The 20,229-nt window shown below is 40.1% G+C and overlaps 1 protein-coding gene across 4 annotated transcripts in view; it reads right to left on the bottom strand.

Moving 5' to 3' along the window:
• Positions 1-1,425: 1,425 nt before the first annotated feature.
• Positions 1,426-20,229, bottom strand: part of PITPNC1 (phosphatidylinositol transfer protein cytoplasmic 1) — a 69,206-nt gene continuing 50,402 nt past the window's right edge. For 3 of the 4 annotated variants that reach the window (XM_065647933.1, XM_065647935.1, XM_065647934.1), the window contains 3 exons: positions 12,707-12,862; positions 11,968-12,031; positions 1,426-5,790 (listed from right to left, as the gene is read on the bottom strand). In XM_065647933.1, the coding sequence (XP_065504005.1) occupies positions 5,531-5,790; positions 11,968-12,031; positions 12,707-12,862 (480 nt within the window). In that variant the 3' untranslated portion in view covers positions 1,426-5,530. Of the gene's footprint in view, positions 5,791-9,251; positions 9,371-11,967; positions 12,032-12,706; positions 12,863-20,229 lie in introns of all 4 variants that reach the window. The other variant, XM_065647936.1, reaches the window with a different exon arrangement.

Below are 20,229 nucleotides of genomic sequence, written 5' to 3'. Positions count from 1 at the left end.
TACGCGTTCTGAATATTTTAAATATTCTAAAATTGAGGAACAGGCATTAATTTTTTAGAGCGCCGCTATGAAGTGGGGCAATCGGCGGCATTTAGAATTTCCTTTATTCGGTTGTCCCAATGTATTTCGTGCATCAATCAGATCATTTCCACGGCCGTTCATACAGTTATATGAGTGTTCGTCATAAAGAAGTGTCATTTATATGCAGATTAGCATGAGGACATTAGATAAAAGGCTTCTGTAGTTTTGCATCTAGACGATAAAACATTGCTGGGTTTTCAGACTATAATTTTATGTATTTCTGCCCTATGAGATCTCTCACTTTTGTAAAGAACAACAGGTGGATTTTTTTCCCTCTGCAAGAGCACAAACCAACTCCACCAATTTTAACAGCTGCAGGATCACGTCCAGGTTTTTACCCAAGCTGTAATGTATTTTCATGCAGTGGTATTTTGTGTGTGGATTTAAATGAAACCCAAACTATAATAAACATCAAGTCAAACCAAACCACCAACACAACAGCCCAGACCCGACCATCAGAGGTGTTGCGGTCCCAGCTGTTCACCGCTGTTGGAGAACACGTTGCCAGCTGGGTAATCTTGGGAGTCTTGCCGCTGTCACACCCGCTTGCTGGAGAATCCAGCCATAACGTCACCTCACGGTGGACAGTCACAACAGTCACAACCCACGCTGGTGACAAAACCCGTCCAGTCCCGCTGGCCGTGGCCCCAGCGCTCCCCTCAACAGCGTCTTCAGGCACTGGAGCCACCAGAGTCCATCACCGCAGACCCGCAGCCGCGCAGGGCCACGCGGTTTCTGTCTCAGTTCTGAGTGATTTCTACCTTAAACATCTTCTAGGCCGATGTTTGTTCCTTGTGTCCTGTCCTACCCTGCCGTGAAGTGTTTTTTATGCTGAGTTCCATTTTTCTGGTGCGGAGAAAGCTTTATTTCTGTGGAGTAAACCTCTACTCAAAAGCTTAAAGAATCGTTGTACATGTGAAATTTCTGTTGATTAAAATGAAATTACTTGTAGACAAGGGATGGAGGATTCTTACCTCCGGAGAGGTTTCGAGTGGTTTCTTTTCCAGTACTTACTGCACCACCAGGCTGCCAAACCCTGCATAGAGAATTCGACCCCCTGCTGAAAATCCTCCTTGTCAACCAAGTGGGCATTTACAAATGAATGGGCAAACACCAGACTGACGGGCACCTGTCCTGATAAAATCTTTAAAAAGGTGAGGAACACCAAAACCTAGTAGATGTTTAAAGCCTTTAAGTTATCCATAGGAAGCCAGTTCTTTGTGCTTTTTAATTTTGAGGAAGTGACTCAGCAGAGCTGGCGGTTGAAATGTTAATGGAGTAAAAGAGAATAGCCACAATTGTAAAGAATAATTGTTGGTAGTTTATTTACAACACAATGCAAGGAAAAATACAATATTAAAAATAATAAATAACTTGGAAAAATCAGAAACTAAGTGATATGAATGAGAAATATGACAATCAAATTCTCCTGCTGAGCCTTGCATTATTGAACATGCAAAGCTTTTCAAAAATTGGTCCTTCTTCGATGGTGGTGATGTATTGCCTAATGTAGCCATCACCGCTCTATATAGAGAAATGAATTACCGGACAGTCAGTCTCACGTGGAATTATCTCGGAAATGAAATAAACCAATGAAACCTGTTCTAGTGACACCACAAAACTACAGGAGATTGTAATTCAATGACCATGCTGTTCATTTAAAGCAAAACATTGTTAGACTTATTTAGCAATTTTAACTTACACATATAAAACCAAGTCCAAACAATGGAAACAGAAAAGCTCCTATTGACAAGATAATGAATTCTCTCTTACTGCACTCACTAATTCATAAAAAGCATATACATTTGGCTTATTTCAAATGATAGCACATTGTTTTGAGGTTATAGTGCAGCAAGCTTCAAAGCAGTTTTAACAAAATACAGCGATCTTGTTACAAACTAAAATTCAAGGAACAAATATTTCCATTTCAAAATTTCTACAGCAGCAATTAATGCAAACTGGCTACTAGATGTCACAAAATCACCTTCCAGAATAATCAAAAAAGCCAAAGAATAAGGTCAAATAGTTTCTTTCCATAGGATTTATCCAGTCGTTTACAAAATCAAACATTACATTAATAAGAAATCCTACTAAGTATGTGTTTTGGGAATGTGCTGCTCCTCATAGTCTTTATGGATTCTTTCCTTTTTAAATTTATCAGATTGACCCTTCTAAAGACTGCAATGAATCGCCAGTTATTTTGTCATGATTGTTCTATATGAAATACATAAAAGTTTCAGCAAAGCTGGGAGGAGGTTTTAATAGAAAGTCAAACAAAATAATCACGATTTGCTCCGAACTGTACTGTCCTTGATGAAAAATTCCTTGTCAAGCTCTGGCAGAGCCGCATCATGTAATTCGCCAGTGACCGTGGCAGAGCCACGCAGGCGGCGATTGTGCCTGTGCTGCTGGCACCATCCTCTGAAGATGTGCTCACTAAATCATCACAGAATTTATTTTTGCAAAAGAAGCGATGAACACCTGCAAAATGTTCTCTATTTTCCTCCTAATAAACATGTTTGAAAATCCAACAGAAAGCACTGTGATAAAATCAGGAATGAAAACAACCCTTTGCCTCAAGATGTTACACTGAAATATTCAGACCTTCCTTTTAGTTTAATTTTGTGGGGTTTTTTTTTGTATTTGCTGGGAATACTCTAGAAAAAGTTATCCTACCTTAAAAAGCAAACAAACCCCAACTAACAGAAAAAGATATTTAAAGACCATATCGACCAAATGGGTGATGACTGATGGAGAAAGCAAAGCAGGACGCAGCAGAGGGTGCTTACACAGGCACTGAAAAGCCTGGGGTATTTCTTATCCAAAGCAACGACACATGACTGATCTTTTTATTTGCCTTCACTAGGAAGCAAAAAGGAGGCAACGGGGCTGATCGTGATCCTTGTGGCCAATGCCGAGTTCAGGCTGTTTGGTCAATAAATCTGGTAATTCTGAGAAGGTGGAAGGGCTGCGGCAGCATTAAGCAGTCTCATTTTTCCATTACACGATCAGCGCCTTTCTCCTACACCTCTGTCACGCAGCTACTAAGATGTGTCCTGTTCAGGTGTGTTAATCATTTTCATACACGCCTTATCCCCACACCTTCTTAAGATGACAATCAATGTATCTGCATGGGATTGGAAATAAATCCGTTGAATATGAGTAAAGGTACGACTGTGTCAAACCCAGATGCCAAAACGTATATAGAAACACTAATGTAAGCACAAGGACATTATGACTAGGGCTGAGCAAAGAAAAAATTCATTGAAAAATAGACTTTCAGGTGGAGCAGACCTAGACTATTTCTACACAGGTCAAATTCAGGAAATGAAAAAACAACCAAACAGTGTTTTATATTTTCAAAGGTTTCCCTTCTCTGCCAATGTTCCAATCTCGCTACTAAATAAATAATAAGAAAAAGATTAGACCAGTTATAATCATGAATACTTAATCTGCACACTTTTTAAGCTGAAATCATAAACTTATGTAGGAACGTTTTGTTTGCATCATTACAGCAGCTTCATTTTAAACAAACAAATCATCACCCATTTGTTTGCTAATCACACAGAATTACCAGCTCTGAGAAGCGAAGCAAAGCAAAACATGGACAGTAAGCGGGAGAATGCCTGAAGTCAGCCCACAGCCAACCAGGAGCTCCCGGAGTTTGCTAGCGAGAGGATTTTAACTATCAAACAAATATACACTTGTTTTCAGTGCAGGCTGGCAGTGGAGTTACCTCTCCTGCTACTAAAACTACCCTATAAAATCACACATTTGACATAACGTCTATTAGATCTCTGGCCGTTGAGAAGTTCAGTGCATTTCAGCCAGTGCAATCACAGCACTGTGCTGAGAAGGCGGCACAAATGTCCCGTCCAGGTGAAAGGCCATCCCCAAACTGATTGTTCAATATTCCACGATAGCTCAGCTCCACAGGACTCTCTTTTTTTACATTTTGTTTTTAAATCCATGTATCGTGTTACTGGCGGTACCAAATATCACCCACTTTGATGATATGATTCAGGTAACAGGATCATTCACTGGCATTGAAGAGCGGCTTATTCAACGCCTACTACAGCTACCAGGAGACAGACACTGCCAGCACTCAATAAATAGGAACTCGTATGAAAGAGAAGAAAGCACCCCAAACGGGGTCAGCGGGCAAAGTTTCTCACTGAGCTTACATTTTGAAAAGGAAGGAAGGAAGAGACCGCTTTTGCCATTTATTTTTCTCCTCCTTCAACAATCTACACTTCCCTACCGGGAAACATCCTTTTCTACATGCGAGTTCCTGAGACTGAAGAGAGATTTCACATGCAGACCAGGCAGAGCACTTCTGTTTCCTTAACCTCACCCTACACGGACTGAGCAGCCCCACCACTCATTTCCTTTTCGAAGTGACTGATTTTGTTCGCCCCTTCCCTAGAGATGATAGCAAAGCCTGGAACCAGCTTTCTGTTAGTGGAAACGGAGCTGTTTAGGAAAGATGCAAGGCAGGAAAGAAAAAGGAGTCTCATATTTTCTTCCCTTTACATTCCAGGTCTCACAGCGTAACTACCACCCTTCTTCCAGTGAAGACAGAATTCATTGGTTTTGCTTCTCAACTGGCTCAATTTAGCTGCTTTTTTCAATTTTAAACATGGAACACCATTGATGAACACCAATACGGACTAAAGAGATCACAAAAGGACAGGGGAGAGCTATTAAAATACATTATCTACAAGAAACAGGTGGTTTCTTTTACAAATTCTGTGCAAGATAGAAATAGTTCAATGGCCTCAAAGTCAGTATAATTAATTACAGTTGGGGCTTGGATACAGTGGTATTTCAGGTTTGAAAAGTTTTGTGTTTGTTAGCTAGGCCCCAAATCCTGAGTCGTATTAAGCAGAATGTGAATCTGAGTGGTTGCTGTTGGTGTTCAAGTACAATGAGTTACAGGTCAAAGGTTTATGAATACACAGGAGAAGCTTGAGTGTAGGAACGGTTTTAAAATCAGCTATAAAAGAAGAAAATGGGAAGGTTTGTTTCCTGTTAACCCTGCGTTCTAGTTGGCGCTAATTTGCCTCACAAGTCCTTGGCAGCTTTACTATACACCTACTCCTAATTATAAATGCTATGACCTAGATGAGAATTTGTAGGTTGAATACTGCTACGGAACAATTTCTTTTCTTTTGTAGGGTTCCCCTCAGACTATTTCATTATATGTCAGTAAGACGCACCATATGGCTTGAAACACTACATCAGGAATATATAAACTATGTTCTCTTGCATGCACTTCTCTGAAGGTTTTAAGGATCAAGTCTGAGGAAAGAAGTAACCTTTCCACACCAGTAAGATTCTCTTAAGCAAAAAAACAACCAACAAACCACCATGACCTTTGTAGAAATGAAGTTACGTCACTCTTGCTGTGGTAGACATGGCTTATCAGGAGGAAACATGCTGGGGGAACTTAAAGGGTTTTTTTCCCTGGGTCTAGAAGAGTGAGAGTTTCTGGAGCGGACTTTTTCCGAGGCCGGTCTTTGGGAACTGTTAGGAATTCAGGAGCATCTGTGGAGAGAGGAGTTGATGGGGCACTAGACGGAGCACTGCGGGTCGAAGAAGGCATGGAAATGCTAGAGATAGATATTGCAGGTGGGAAAATCCCGATCTTCTTGTTGGTGGCTTCCTGAGTTGCTCGTTCAAACTCTCGGACTTCATCCATTGTCATGTCTTCAACGAGAAGGAAAGACAGACAGAGGCACGTTAGAATCATTTCAAATGATCATTTCATTGACTCAGTTAAACGACTTCCATCCAAATTCTAAATCAGGGATTGCTTATCGTGCATATCATTAAGTGATTCTCCACATGAATGCCTTCCTATTGTGATGCATTGATGTGAGTACAATAAGCGGCTACATAAAGAAAAAGAAGTTAAGTACATTAATCACAGACTAATGGTTCTTCTACCTGGGTCTGAACTGAATAAAGAGTGCTGCCTCTGTAACTGCTGGAAAAATCAAGCTATTTCACAGGCAATTAAGAAATACATTTAGATACACAGTTAGCAAGTAGAATTTTTCAGAACTCCAAACGAAATAAAACTAACAGATTTTTATGTGGGTTTTTTTTTTTTCACCTAAATTATGAGCATGAATGAGTACAGGGTTGTCATCGCTTTGTCTACTGTAATTATCAAAGGATGAAAAATTCTCTCTCCGCTCCTGCACAGCTTCTACTGACTTCGAGCTGCAGCTGCGCGCACGTAACTGAGCCCGTTTTGCTTTTCTGCTAATAAAGCCTGAAGAATTCCCTCTCACTTGATAAAGCCACAACACGCTTTCCAACTTTTCCATCCAGAATCTGTACTTAAACATTTATGGCCAACTGACAAAACCACTGCTTAATTGCCTGAAAAACAGAGGCGAGATGATATGAGAAGTTAGTCACTCTGCAATGGCAAACCGCGTCCACAGAAAGCTTTGAAAGCGGCGAGTCTTGAGGTGACAACGTGTGACAGCGCTGGAGAACCCACAAGAGGGCAGAGCGACCCCAGCGTCGATGGGCTCCGAGCTGAGCCCTGCACAACTTTTGAAATAAAATCCTGGACGAAAGACATCTGCTACAAAGGGAAAACCCGAGCAAAATACCAGCAAGACTCTTTGAAACCTGCCACTTCATGTCTACGTTGCCTGGCAAGATGTCCGCTGAGACAAGTGAAACAAATTTCATGGTTTTCACTGAGCATCGTGTTAAAATTGTAAATTTGAAGTATTCACAGAATTAAACTCAGCAAATTCCTATCTACCAGTAGAACAGAGCAAAACCCACCATCTGCTAAATACTGAAATAGCTGACTACTCCCAGAGAGAAAAAAAGACACAGTGAAAGCAGTCCAATAAAATATCTCCTGAGTTCTCTCAGGGTACTTATTTTATACATTATACTAAACCTTTGGAAGATATGATTAAAAGAAACAGTCAGTTGAGAGTTCCGTTTACATTCTTGTATATATGTAAATAATTTTGGTACTGGCTGCCCCCCGGCTCCATGCTCACTAGTAAAGGCTGCTCAGGTGACGTTCAGAGGGTAAAGGATGAAACCTATGACTGAACTGATGTGGGAGTGTGGTAGGATATGGGTAACTTATGTTTCATAATCAAATAAAAAAGCCCCGAGTTCTTTGATGCTAAAGACACAATTACCAGCATCCTCTACTCTTCCCTTACCAGCGTTGTCAATTTGTGTGATTCCTTGGTAGCTCTCATGGTATATGGCATTCTTTTTCAAGACCATGATTTAGCAGTAATGTTTTATTAAACCACTGTATAGATTCTTTGAGCTCTGAAAGCTCAAAAAAACCTCAGAAAAAAAACACTAGCATTTTAATAAATTTAAAATTCTCACACATTTGGGTGTCTGAGACACAGGACTGGCGATGGTGCTCACCATGTATATGACAGAATCCTATACTTTCAGATCATCAAACTTTTAAATGTTACCCAGCTGCGTGCATCCATAGCCTTGGCTGCAAATGTTATGTATAAGCAGCTTTATGTTGTATTACAACATCTTATTAAAGAAACAAAAGCGTGTGTGTTGCCAGCTGCCTCTTCCCTTCCCTGCAGCGACATTCCGGGGACCTTTTCAGCCCACGCTGCTGTGCCGGGTATCAGGAGCGAGCACCGAGCTATTTTCAAATCTGAGATACACGGTGGAAACAAACAGACGGTCTCAGCCGAACTCCACCTACCTGCGTCGGAGATACTTTGAACCTGTTTTGCTGATTTACATTTTGTTTCACCTGTAACTGTGTGTGGTGTTTCTGAACTCAAAGGCCGTAAAAGCCCCCGACATCAAAGGGAGCCCGGGCATTCATTTCAGCTATTTTCGGTTGAGGACTTATGTACAACATGAAAGAAAAGCTGTCTTGGATAAATGAAAGTGAAAGAAGACAGGAAGATTTCTCAGTTTACTGGCCATTTAAGTGAAGATTGAATAAAGTCTTACTAAGTGGTAGTAGCCTCAAAGACCGTCCATTTTAAATTCAGATATGAAATACTTGTTGTCCTTTCAGTTGACTTTGGCTTTTTACCTAACACTTGCTTTAAATTCACTTCTGTTCTGATACACACTCAAGTAAAACAAGTCCTCACCCTGAGCTAAGGTGGCTCAGACTCTCATCTTTTTTTTTAATGTCAAATTCCGTGACAACCTCAATGGCAATTTTGCCACATGGGAACTAAGGATGACAAACTGCATTCAGAGTCAGAACTTATTCTCAATTTACTGCTCCGCTAAGGAGTAACCTCGGTGGCCATGGAGCTGCAGCATTACGAACCCAAGAATCACCTTTCTGGTTATTGCTTAGACACCATCTTTTCAGGCTGGTGACAATTTTTACTGAGTAAGAACAAAGAAAAGACCTCAAGACGTGGCCCTTCTGGCCGGGCCCCACACTCGTTACCTGAGCAGAATCATCACCGAGTTCTACAGCACGGTCAGTTGAAATAAAGGAATAATAACATTTCAAATGCAAATATCACTGCATCTTTCCTATTTGCAGGTAGCAATAATTTCTAATTTTAGGCTTCTACTTGAGGCACCCAGATCAGGAACTTAAAAACTTTATGAAGTTTCCAGAATCTGCATCAAAGAACCTTCACAGACCTGCCCTTCTCCACAAACTGCTGTTAAATACTTCTGAAAATACTTCTCACCTTGTTGGTAGGTAATCAATGGCAACATTAAAATTAGTTTGAAAAGAGTGAATAATTCCGTGGGGTTTTGTTTGTTTGTTTGTTTGTTCCTGGCAAAGCAAACAATTTTTTCAGTCCCATAGAAATTTTCCACTCCCCATGTTCCTGGCTTTTTGACTGAATCACTCTGAACTCCTGCATTTTAACTGATATTTAACTTTCTCTTTACACATCCAACTGAAATCTGAGAATTGTGTTTCCTGGAAGCCAGGGAGCTGTAGATGAGCCCAACCCCACCCTTCTTACATCAGTGGCAGTTTACAGAGCAAATGAAAGGCAGGATTGCACTTCATGGAGAAAGATTCTGTTCCTACTGAAGCAAAATCTCCCCAAAATTCCACTGACTGGTCAGCAAGATCAGCTCGTTGCTCTTCTCTGATCTGTGCAGGTGTATCAGGTGAGGATGGGCAATATGCTTAAAAATGGACATACTCTTGCTGTGGCATGGCTCTCTATTTCATCCACAGTAGATGAATGTTGGTTGCAAACTTTAATGTTGGTTTTTTCATGCATATTTTTCTCGTATTCTCGAACATCATCCATAGTCATATCTGTAAAAAGTTCAAAATTGTTGGCATTTTCCATTGATTCAATGCAAACTTTTTTTTTTTTTTTAAGGAGAAGGTTCTAGGAACACATAGTCTTTCAGCAGAAGCCAAAAAGAATTTTAAAAAAAGCATGGAGCAACTAGCTTTATGAAAATTGGCTCATAAAGGTAGTTATATCAGCCAAGGAAGGTGCAAGAAGGTGAAGTCAAAGGGAGTCAGAGAACAGGAACGAGTGGAAATTGTTTAGGAGTATCTGTGGAACGTAAGGTAGGCAAAAAGTGTTGAGGTGCAGGCCCTGGCAAAGGCCAAGATCTTCTAAAAAGATTTTAGAAGATCTCTCGGAATAAAGGATAGATACGGAAATATTATAAATATTTACTTACCTTTCCAGGAACTTTCAAAAAGATTTTATGTTATCTTTGCATAGTACATCTCATAACCAGCAACCATTCTTACTGTTAGAGCATACATCAGCTTAGATGCCAGAAACTAACACTTGATTATACTGGTAAGTGAATTAATAGTGACTACGTTAACAGTATTGTAGCCTCAAGCAATTTAATGAATTGTAAGAACCAGAAATATTCTACAAATCAGGCTGATTGTTCCAGTAAGATAGTTTATCGTTGTCTGGGCATGCCTGATCTTGTCAAACTGGTGCATAATCTGTTACGTGCTTGCTCTGCAATTCACAGCAATTATTACACATTTTAAAAAGATTTGTCATAAACCACACTTCCAGTCCAAACATAAGGACTCCAATTAATTGACCTGCGACCTTACTCTTCTGAGTATTGCCATGCCTTCAATAAATCTCCGTGAGAGGAAGGTGGAGGTGAACGTGTCAGAATTTTGGTCTGTTCTTTACAACAGTTTGGTAACTTCGGAGCTTCATGAAAACAGCCTCTGACTTTGTCCTCACAGAACTTACAGAGCACGTTAGTGGCGCAGTACACTTGTAAATGTGTTCTGCCTCTGGTAACGTACACTGTGCTTTTTGTTCCTGAGGCTTTTGTTTTTCTCAAGTTTCCTGTGTCACTTGGATTTGCAAATTCTCGTATCACACCGCTCCTCATTACATGATTTCAGGCTTTTGCTGCATTTTACAAGACAGCTTTTAAGGAAAGATATAACTTCTGCTGTTCTATCAGTAGCACAATGCAATGCTTTATCAGTGAAAATGAAATGCAGTCTACAATTCTGATCGAAAGGAAACACGGAACACCACTAACTCATACTCTGTTAGCCTTTTACTGTTATCTGGAACAGAAAACAAGCTCACAAGCCATGTCAGTAACATGCTAAGGATGCATTTTGCCAAGCAGAGAACATGCTCTTTATTAGTAAATAACTCTGTGAAAATAGATTTCTTAATAATAAAGTGAAATACAGTTTAGTAAATTTAACGTCAGGACACATTCATACTTACAGTATCAGTAACAGTAACCAACCACTAATACCCATAACATGTTGTTTCATAATTGATTTTCTTACACTGATTATTTGACTCAGTTTAGCTGACTTACATTGTCTCCAAGTCCTTCTCGAACTTTTTTAGGTTTTGTACCTAGCCTGACAATTACGTTCTAAAAGTACACAACATTATTTAGTAAAAGAACTCACCGTGACAGTAAAAATCTACAAGATAATTTTGTATCACAAGATTTCATTTGTGGAAAGAGTATTTGTGACTGGGTGCATTCAGAGTTAACATGGGAAAATCTGCATGTTCACACCAGCTGGGCTGACTGGCTGTTTTCAAGCAACGCAGAATGTTCCTGAGTTCTGATGACAGACAGGTGTCATTCTTATCTGTGAAATGCCCACAGTGGTATTACCTGAAGCTTAAGGAGGGTCTAAATAAACATTTAAAATATATTCCCAAGTTCCTATTATGTTACAAGAACATCTCAGAAACTGTTCTACAAGTATCTATGATTATGGATACATCTTACTGAAAAGACAAGTAAAACTCACAAACCCCAGGAGCTTATTTTATAAAATGTAATTGGCTGGTTTGATATTCAGATTACTCTGTACTATTGCAAGTGCCCATTGCTGCAGCTGGTTCATGGATTCAGAACAGTTTCTGCACAGCTGCTGTTGAATCAGAACCAGCGGGCTTCACATTTATATCCATTTTTCAGCAAGGACGTTCAAGCTCCATCTTTTCTTTAGTGCAATCCACACGAACAGTTTAAAACTTTCCTAAAAAGCTGAAATTGTGTTGGATAAGAGGCCTGAGGAGTCTGCAGTGCGGAAATGACTGTGTGTTAATGCAGTTTTAGGAAGGAGCTTTATTGCTACCTGCCTGCAGTGCAGGGGGAAGGGACTGATGTATATATGCTGAGATGTATGGGATGCAAGTGCGGCCCTGTGTGCTGCCTGCTGGCTGCCCCAAGCACAGGCGACTCTCGTTACACAGAACCTGCTGTAAACGAGCTCCGTATGCTCCAAAGAAACTGAACACGGTTCCATCTCTCTCATGAACAACTTCTGTCAGGACCTGATGGTCCACGAAAGCAAATGGAAATCTGCTGTTAATTGTCACGAGCTTCACATTGGCCCTTTGAAATGGGCTAAACTTGGAGAACACTTACCGTACCACTCATCAACCCAGGCAAACGCCTGCCGGTGACCGATCAATAGGATATCTCTGACCACCTGCGGAACAAAGAAAAGGTTCAACACCTCTGCAGCAACAACACATTTTACAGAAATAACACTCTTGCCTTTCAACATGATTTAAAGTGAAAAATAGTCTGTTGTCTCTAAAAAGAGATGCCCTAGGGAGTCAGACATACTGACTCTGAAGGTCTTGAAGTGGATCTGTTGCCCTCACTGGATCCCATTAGCGAGGCTTTGCCTGGCAAGGGCAGCCGCTGGGGAACGTGTACAGAATCCATTAATCTCTGGGCAATTAGACATTCTGGAACTCTTCTTTTTCCTTCTTAGATTTTTAAACATGTGGAAGGTCAATATTCTGAAAATTATCATCATTTGGCCGTTACGCCATTCATTAATTTTTTAGTAGACTGATTGGAAAACTTTCCCACTGCCTGTCTGTAAGGAATTCTGCACATTATTACTACATGTACGGTACTCACGTATACTCATAAATATTCCAGCTCGTATGTTTATCACAGTATTGAAAATGTCACCGACTGTTTTTCTCAACCTTAGACCTGAGCGGCTCTGGGCTCTGTCAGGTTCACACCCAGAGACGAGCTCTCTGGCTCTGCTCCAGATCTGAAGGCAGATCTGAGCTCCCTCCCGAGCTTCTACACCACTCAAGTTCTGCTTCCGTGAAGGCTGAGGAACAGCCCCTGCATCACTGACCTTGTGCACGAATTGCTCTACTCTGGTTTGAAGTCCCCAGACTTCAAATTTCACAGTCACAAGTTTGTAGGAACACATAATTGGCTGATGGGTCTCTCTCCAGCCTTCCTTCAGTTGGCCTCTCCCAGTCTTCTGCGACTTGAAATATTTAGGATCCTGCAAAACACAGGAAACATACTGGGAAATGCAGGAGAGGAAATCCTGTTTGTCAGTTTGCTAAAGTAAATGTTTTGATAAGACATAAAATATGAAAACATGCTAATAAACATTATGAAAAAGGAATAGGAAATTGACTTAAAGAAGCACCAGGATATACTAAAATCCAATCCTGTCTTTTATCCAACAGCCACGGAATCGATGGCAGCGTATTCTTGGAGATGCTTTGACAATCGTATCTTCTAGGACATTTTCTGCTATAGAAAAATAAGTTATTGCAAGTCATTACAATACAATGCACTCCAAGTGTTATTTATGGCCTTTGGAAAAAAACCATGTTGCTTCTTCAGAGGTGGCTTTGCCAGGCTCCCGCAGTGTGACTTAGAAGTACTTTCTACCTGTGGTTGTCCTCCTGAGATCCTGTCAGATCTGGGCTTTGACACACCAACCCCGATGCGACCCTGACAATGCCATTTTCAGCGGTTCTCAGCTAAGTATGAAACTGCTCCAGTTCAGCTATTGCTGGTTACAGCTGAGTTACGGGCAAAACACTGACTAATTTCAACTCCGTCTCTATTTACAAACTAGAAAATCAAGGAAATTGGTGTTGAAATTACCACAGCAAGACCAAAAAACCAATAAGGACACTAGTTCATCTTTAAAGTTTACTTTATCTGTATAAGATACAGTTTTATCTATCAAAGTGTTGTTTTGCATATTGGTATAATTCCATTTCACTTTATGTCCAATCCTGCTAATTATATCCTGTAAACAGAAATAATTTACAGTTAAGCACTGATTTTCAAAACTTGAAAATAATGTGGTTTCAGTGACTTCATAGCAGCGCTTCTAAAATCTGTCTTCAAGAATAACCTGGAGTGCTCATCTGCATTACCTTCCCCAAAGCTGAGATCTGGGAAGATCTTTTAAATCCATCCTGTGTTAGAAAAGCAGTTAAACATGTATTTAAGTATGTGCCTAAATTATGTACTAAATGGAAGACAATCAGGAGAAAAACTAACAAATTGATAAGACTTCTCTGATCGTAATTTTCTTTCATTCAGCATGAGCTTATATATCATTCAGTGTTCCTTTTTTCTGATGTTTATAGCTGCCTTCTGACTTGGCTTCTGATTTTATCTATAAAATGAAGCTCTGTCTTTAAAGCTTCTTTAATGAGGTGACAGTCTTCCTCCTCTGAGAAAGTCATTGCTTTTATTGCTGACATATTCTTTTCTAAATAGAAACCTTAAGCTCGCAGTATAATAAGGTTTCAATGCTAAATCACCATAAGAAACAATTCAGCGTCATCACATATCAGAGCAACATACCGCTGTATTTCACAACTCATCGGCACACGCTGTTGCCAATCTTCTCAACCAAAAAAGCTTGACCTCAGAATGATCTAGATATTTCCTGGTTGAAAGAGTTGGTTTAGAACTGATTATTGCCCAAAGCAATCAATATAATAATAATAAAAAGAAAAAATAAAAAGGGAAGAACTAACACATAATATTCAGAAAGGAAAAAAAGGAAAATAAAGGAAATTAGTTCAGTGTAAGGAAGGGGCTGCTGTTCCTCAGACACGTACGTGGCCAGTGCGATGGGGCCATTGACTCAGCATTTCAAATACACACTTTAATAAACCTGAGTGTTATGCAGAGATACTTTCTATCCCTTCAGCGATAACCAGATCTATAATGGAATAGCTTCACTGCAGTCCAAAGGGATTTAATGTAATGAATTTGATCCAGCGTCAAGTATTCAGAATTTATAAATAAAAATTAAATAACGAACAGCTACCCCGCGTGACTGCTCAGCCGTGCATAAAACTCGTGTCTCGCTCAAACTGCAAGAACCCTCTAGATCCTGTGGAAACGGTGCGGTTTGGTGTGTGGTTAACCCAGCACACAAGGGGATTCACGGTGGCAACGGTTCCTACATTGGTGGCCCACAAATAATCCCCGTACTGCGATGCAATTCAGCCGTGACATCAGTCCTAGTTGTAAATTCCCCTCACAGCGCCCAGAGGTGGCACCTTTGCCTCCCTCAATCGCGGCCGTTTTGCCGAAGGACACGACGTTTAGTCACAAACTGGCTGGACAGTTTCAAGCAAGGAGCCAGGCAGTGACGGACACTTTGGGCAACTTGTATATAATAGCTTTTATGGAAATTCCTGCCTTGCTGCAAACATTCACATATTGATGCTATAAAACTGCAGACTGAGGAATGGCAGCCAGGAACCAGAAAGAATTCGGAGGCATAGACTTGGGTGCTGTAGCTAACTGGAGAGGTCAGTCAGGTAGAGCAGATCGGACCCAGCTGATCTTTGGTCTGACCTCATTTTTATGTTATTTAGATCGTTAATTTTGCGTGTGCCTTGTTTTTGTTTCTAGCCATCCATGCCCTCCTTTCTAGAGGAGTCAGCATCCAAAGAATACTGTGCCTATTCACTATTTTCCCCTTAATTTATCTACTGGCAAAATCCTCAATCTGTTTTAAATGTAATGGCATAGCTAAAATCTTTTTGTTTAAACAACCTTCTTGTCCTTTTATCAGACACAATTTATTAGGAAAGCCCATCTGGCAAATCCTTTTGCTACAGAGGAGCAAAACCTGCTCCGTATTTGCAATGCATTATTGCCAGGTGCAGAGTGATTTAAAAATAGCCCTTCTGCTAACATAGCAGAAACGTCGCTACCCACGAGCTGGGCTTATTTGAGAGTAAAATGTAAAATTACAATAAAATAAAACCCAAGCCACAGTGTGATGGATACGGTTTCAAACACAGCACTCTCTCAGTGTTTCTTACTTAGGCCACGTCTGGTGGTTCCCGGCTTAGCAAGCTTATTGTTAGAGATTCTATTCTTTAGTGTTTAGCTTTTATTTACTTAACCTTTCTCCTGGACTGCAGACGTCACAGGCATCAGATGTGGAACTGTAACCCCCGCTTCCAGGAGGCGAACAGCACCGCGTTGACAATACGGCACCGGGTTGTTGCAGTGCCTTTTCAGATTTAATTCTGAGATGTTGTTTTTTAAAGTTAAATAATAAAATACATTTGTTATTTACAGAAAACTTCCAAATCAGAATGTGCATGCCTTCCCTTAGCTCTGCCATGGCATCAGGCATGATTGGAAGATCCCATACTATAAAGATCCCCAAGGTTAGTTCGTTCATTCGTTCTTTCCTTCCCATGGATTTGTTTTTTCAAACTCCTATTGCAATCTGTTGCACCACTGGCCTTTTGAAGTGCAGTCAGATTTTTCCCCTTTAAGCTGAAGACCATTTTGTTCGATCTCGAATTTCAGAACCAATCCTTCATGGTTTGAATACCTGCGATCTGGTATTTCACCATCAGCTGGATGTGCGAGGTTTTGGATTTCAGCTTATATAGCTACAGCTCTGGAAAGATTTGTTGATGTAAAAACACCACTATAGAGAGTTATATGGAGTCATTTTTTAAAGACCTTTTTTTTTCCTCTTTTTGGATTTTCCATTAAAATGTATTTTCTGGAAGAGCCAGCTAAACACTTCAGAACTGTAAATACTGGGACAGTTATGAGGTGCTAAATTATGATAATCCAGCCAGCCTTTATGTGAGCTCACGACTGAAGTCAGTAAGGAAAAGGAAATTTTCATCTGCTTTTCTGTACCTGGTACTGAACTACTGCACTGACATGTTGTGCATGTTCGCCGGGGGGGCTGGGACAGCTTTATTATTTCAACTACCATCATTTTCTGGCTCTGAAATGTGATAGAGGCTTTGTTATTCTGAAAGCACCTGGGCAGCGGTAAGCTGGACCTATTACCGTGCAGCTGCGTTCAAGTCAGAAAAGTCGGCAATTGAAGAAGAACATTGCAGCAGCTGTGCAAAATCTTTCTGTTTGGAGGTAACTGAAAAAGTTTATTCCCTTTGTCCAACTCTCAACTGCTTTGTTATAAACAGGAAATGAAACACTGTTAATTTGGAGAACTTGAATATGGTGGCAAAGAACATTTTGCTCAGTAGCTCACATCTCCAGTAAATGTTTCATTTCAATGAATGATTCACTTGAGGCCCTCGCTCTTCAGCATAGCTCAGTTTTACTCTTTTTTATAATTCAGATAAATATATATGTCTATACGGGGAATACGTGATGGCTGGTGATACATATTCACTGACAGTAAAGTCACAAGGAAATGACTTTACAAAATGTACGACTACTCTTACCTGTCGGCTTGTACATTCTTTATACAGAATTATAAAATTCTGTATTCAGTGCAATACGTACATTCAGATTTGGAAACATATGTGACTTCTTACAGAGAAACAGGCAAACCTGTTCACTTGGATCTAGATTCAAGCTTTCGTAATTTGGCACCTCGCATTTAAACATCTTTAAAAGTCTAAGTATTTTCAGGTCCGTGCTTGTAAAAAAAAGCTATATTTAAGATGCGGCAGCACTGGTAAGTACTCTGGTGGCTGCTTCACAATGAAGTTTGTAGATGGTCATTAAGTTAAAATTAAGTCATCTGCTTTGGGATCCCCAGAATTGCTGCAGTTTTACCTCCCGCAGTGTCCTGCAAGGGCAACTCTTGACAGTGGACATCAGTGGAACACAGAGCTGGGCTCTGGGATGTGTCTGTACCAGCTACAAAACTGCCTTCTGATTCACGCTTTACTTGGTGATTTAAGCCCCTCTGTGCACACGCTGACAGATAAACCCTCCGCTACAGGAATTCAAATCACTTGGATGATTCTGGTCAAGAGATCACTAAGTATTATCATCAGAGGTTCCTTTAAAGTGTTCCTCAGTGAAACCGCAACTCTCCTTAAGCCTCCAGCTAACTGTATTTTTTTATTTTTCAATTATATAGAGGGGAGAAAAAGCAGATATGTACCAAGTTGAATTTAATCATTTTTCCTTCAACCATCAAGACATTTTCACAGAACACTTTCTCATCAGTACCAGCACAAGTCAAAACGAGCTATGCAATTCAAATGGAGTCTTATACGTAAGAAGATGTTTTATACATTTTGCCTTTTTATGTGTGAATCATTATTACGTAAGTTACAATGGAAGGAAGAAAACAGATCGGTTTATAATACTCATGTCAGGACAACCGAAAAATAGGTTTCTAGATGACAGGTGCTGGGAAGTAGAGAACGGTTACTTAACTGGTTGGTACTGAGCCTGATGCTGTGGGTCCCCTGGATATTTCCTGAAGCCTCCTGTGGTAACCGCACTATTATTACAATACCAGTGATGCTATCGGTGGAATACAGACACAACCACACCTTCTGCTTCTCCACACGAGAAAAACATCACGATAGCTGCTGTGGTTCATTCTGTTATCATCAATGAGTTATTTCATGCACTTACTCAAAGAAAAGTCACAGTCAAATTGTAGAAAGGGGCTTATCATATAGGGCACTCTGAAAAACTTACGATATTCATCCAAACAGCTTATAACTGAGCACTTTAAAGCTGAAAATAATGGAAATCACAAATCCCGGCTCAATAACAACCACGTCTGATCATACCAGAAGCTCAGAAGCGCTACCAAAGACAAGCAGTTCAAGTCACGTGTGAAAGGTTTAAATTATTTAAGCCACCTCTCTAATGTACAGTAATGGAACTAAATAATGAAATTTGCTGTTAAAAACTGAAGCATATTTTTAAGTGAAGAGGGATACACTTTTGTCAGGATATAAAAGAAGTTTAAAGCTCATTTCTAGAAGCTGTTAAGTACGCTGACCCTGAGACAGAACTTCCTTAGTTTTAAGCACATGGAAGATCCACTGAAATGAAGAGATTAGTAACATGCCTGGAGCCAACATCATTCTCAGTGCTCTGTCTGGACCAGAGTCAGAACACTTATCATGCAGGATCTAATTCTTAAATCCCGAGGATTGTACTTCACTTTTAATCTTTAAACTTGGTATCAGTTGAGATTAAATGATAAAGCAGCCAAATTGTTATTAGTGTAACTGAAATACCTTTCAAACGCTTACAGTAAATGGTTTTGAGTTATCTCTGAAACTGTGATTTGGAAAACACGGACTGTTTCTCATCCACATAGTTACTTCTTCATGCTGTTCTGATTGAAAACAGACAGAAACAACATGTACAAACAGTAAAAGTCTTTTTATAGTCCCTAAATTATGTAAGAAGCCTCAACAGAAATGGGAATTTGGCTTCATATTCATCATATGGTAGCATAAAACCCCCATAGTTTGTAAACTTTGGAAGATATTGCATTAAACTATTATTAATGCACTATCAATTACAGTATGTGCACAGTTAAATGCTAAGGTGTTCTTACCATTTTGTATGAATTCTGCAACAGAGCATCCATCGGTACAGAAAAAAACCAACAGATGCTGGGCTATTTTTGTTGTTTAAACCCATATAAAATTCCATTTTGCTTGGAATCAGGTCTCTAGATTTGCCTTTCAAATAACAACACAAAACCACTGCAATTCTTTTCTCACTTAAGATGAAGCTGGTTTTCTATGTCGTAAGATTAATCACATGGAAATTACGCTTAATAGTTGGCTATTAAAAATGGGAAGGAAAGCTGGAAAGCTTGATGTTACCTTCATGTTGACGATTTTTGGAAGTGTACACACTGAGATGAAAAATCTTACAAGGTTTCTCTAAAATACAGTCAAACGCTGACCCGTTCACCAGCAGATCTCATCCCTCAATGGGACCAGAAGCCCGTGGGGTTCCAATAAGATGACGGGACCAATAAGCTGCTTCGTGGGGTGTTATATAATATATAACAGATGGGTTTTGATATCTAAGGAAACTAATACAACTACTTTTCATTCTACTGTAGATGTAATTTTGGTTTATGACCCGTATGTAAAATTTGAAATAGGATCTATAAATGGAAGATAACAAGTACCTGACTTTTTTAGTCTGAAAATCATGCCTCCTGTGGTATAGAAATATATTCATTGGCAAGTCTTCATTTTCTATCCTAAAAATGATGATGTAGTCCCGTTTTGTACAGCCAAACAGCTGCCATACTCATTGCCAGCTATGAATATATCCTTGGCTCCAGAGGCAAATCCTATCTCCAAAATTAAATGCAAGCACAGAGCCGATCATTCTTCTCTAACTACTTCTTGTGAACCATCATTTTTCACGTCTGAGACCTCATTTTTATTTGCACGGTGGTTGCTGATTTCAGCACGGTGATTGCACTGACCTAAAAGAAACGTGCTGTCCGGAGATGTGCGCTATCAAACAGATGATGGAGCAATTCTGGTGTCACGGTCGCCCCTGAGCAGCAGCCCCGCTCCAGCGCAGCACGTCTGGCTGTGCCGCGGCTCAGCCACCCCGCAGGACTCATCCATGGGATGGGATGCGAAT

The sequence above is a fragment of the Caloenas nicobarica genome, chromosome 18 (assembly GCF_036013445.1).
Source record: "Caloenas nicobarica isolate bCalNic1 chromosome 18, bCalNic1.hap1, whole genome shotgun sequence".
NCBI lineage: Eukaryota > Metazoa > Chordata > Aves > Columbiformes > Columbidae > Caloenas > Caloenas nicobarica.
The sequence above is the reverse complement of the archived record's forward strand: the minus strand, read 5'-3'. Positions and strand labels throughout refer to the sequence as shown.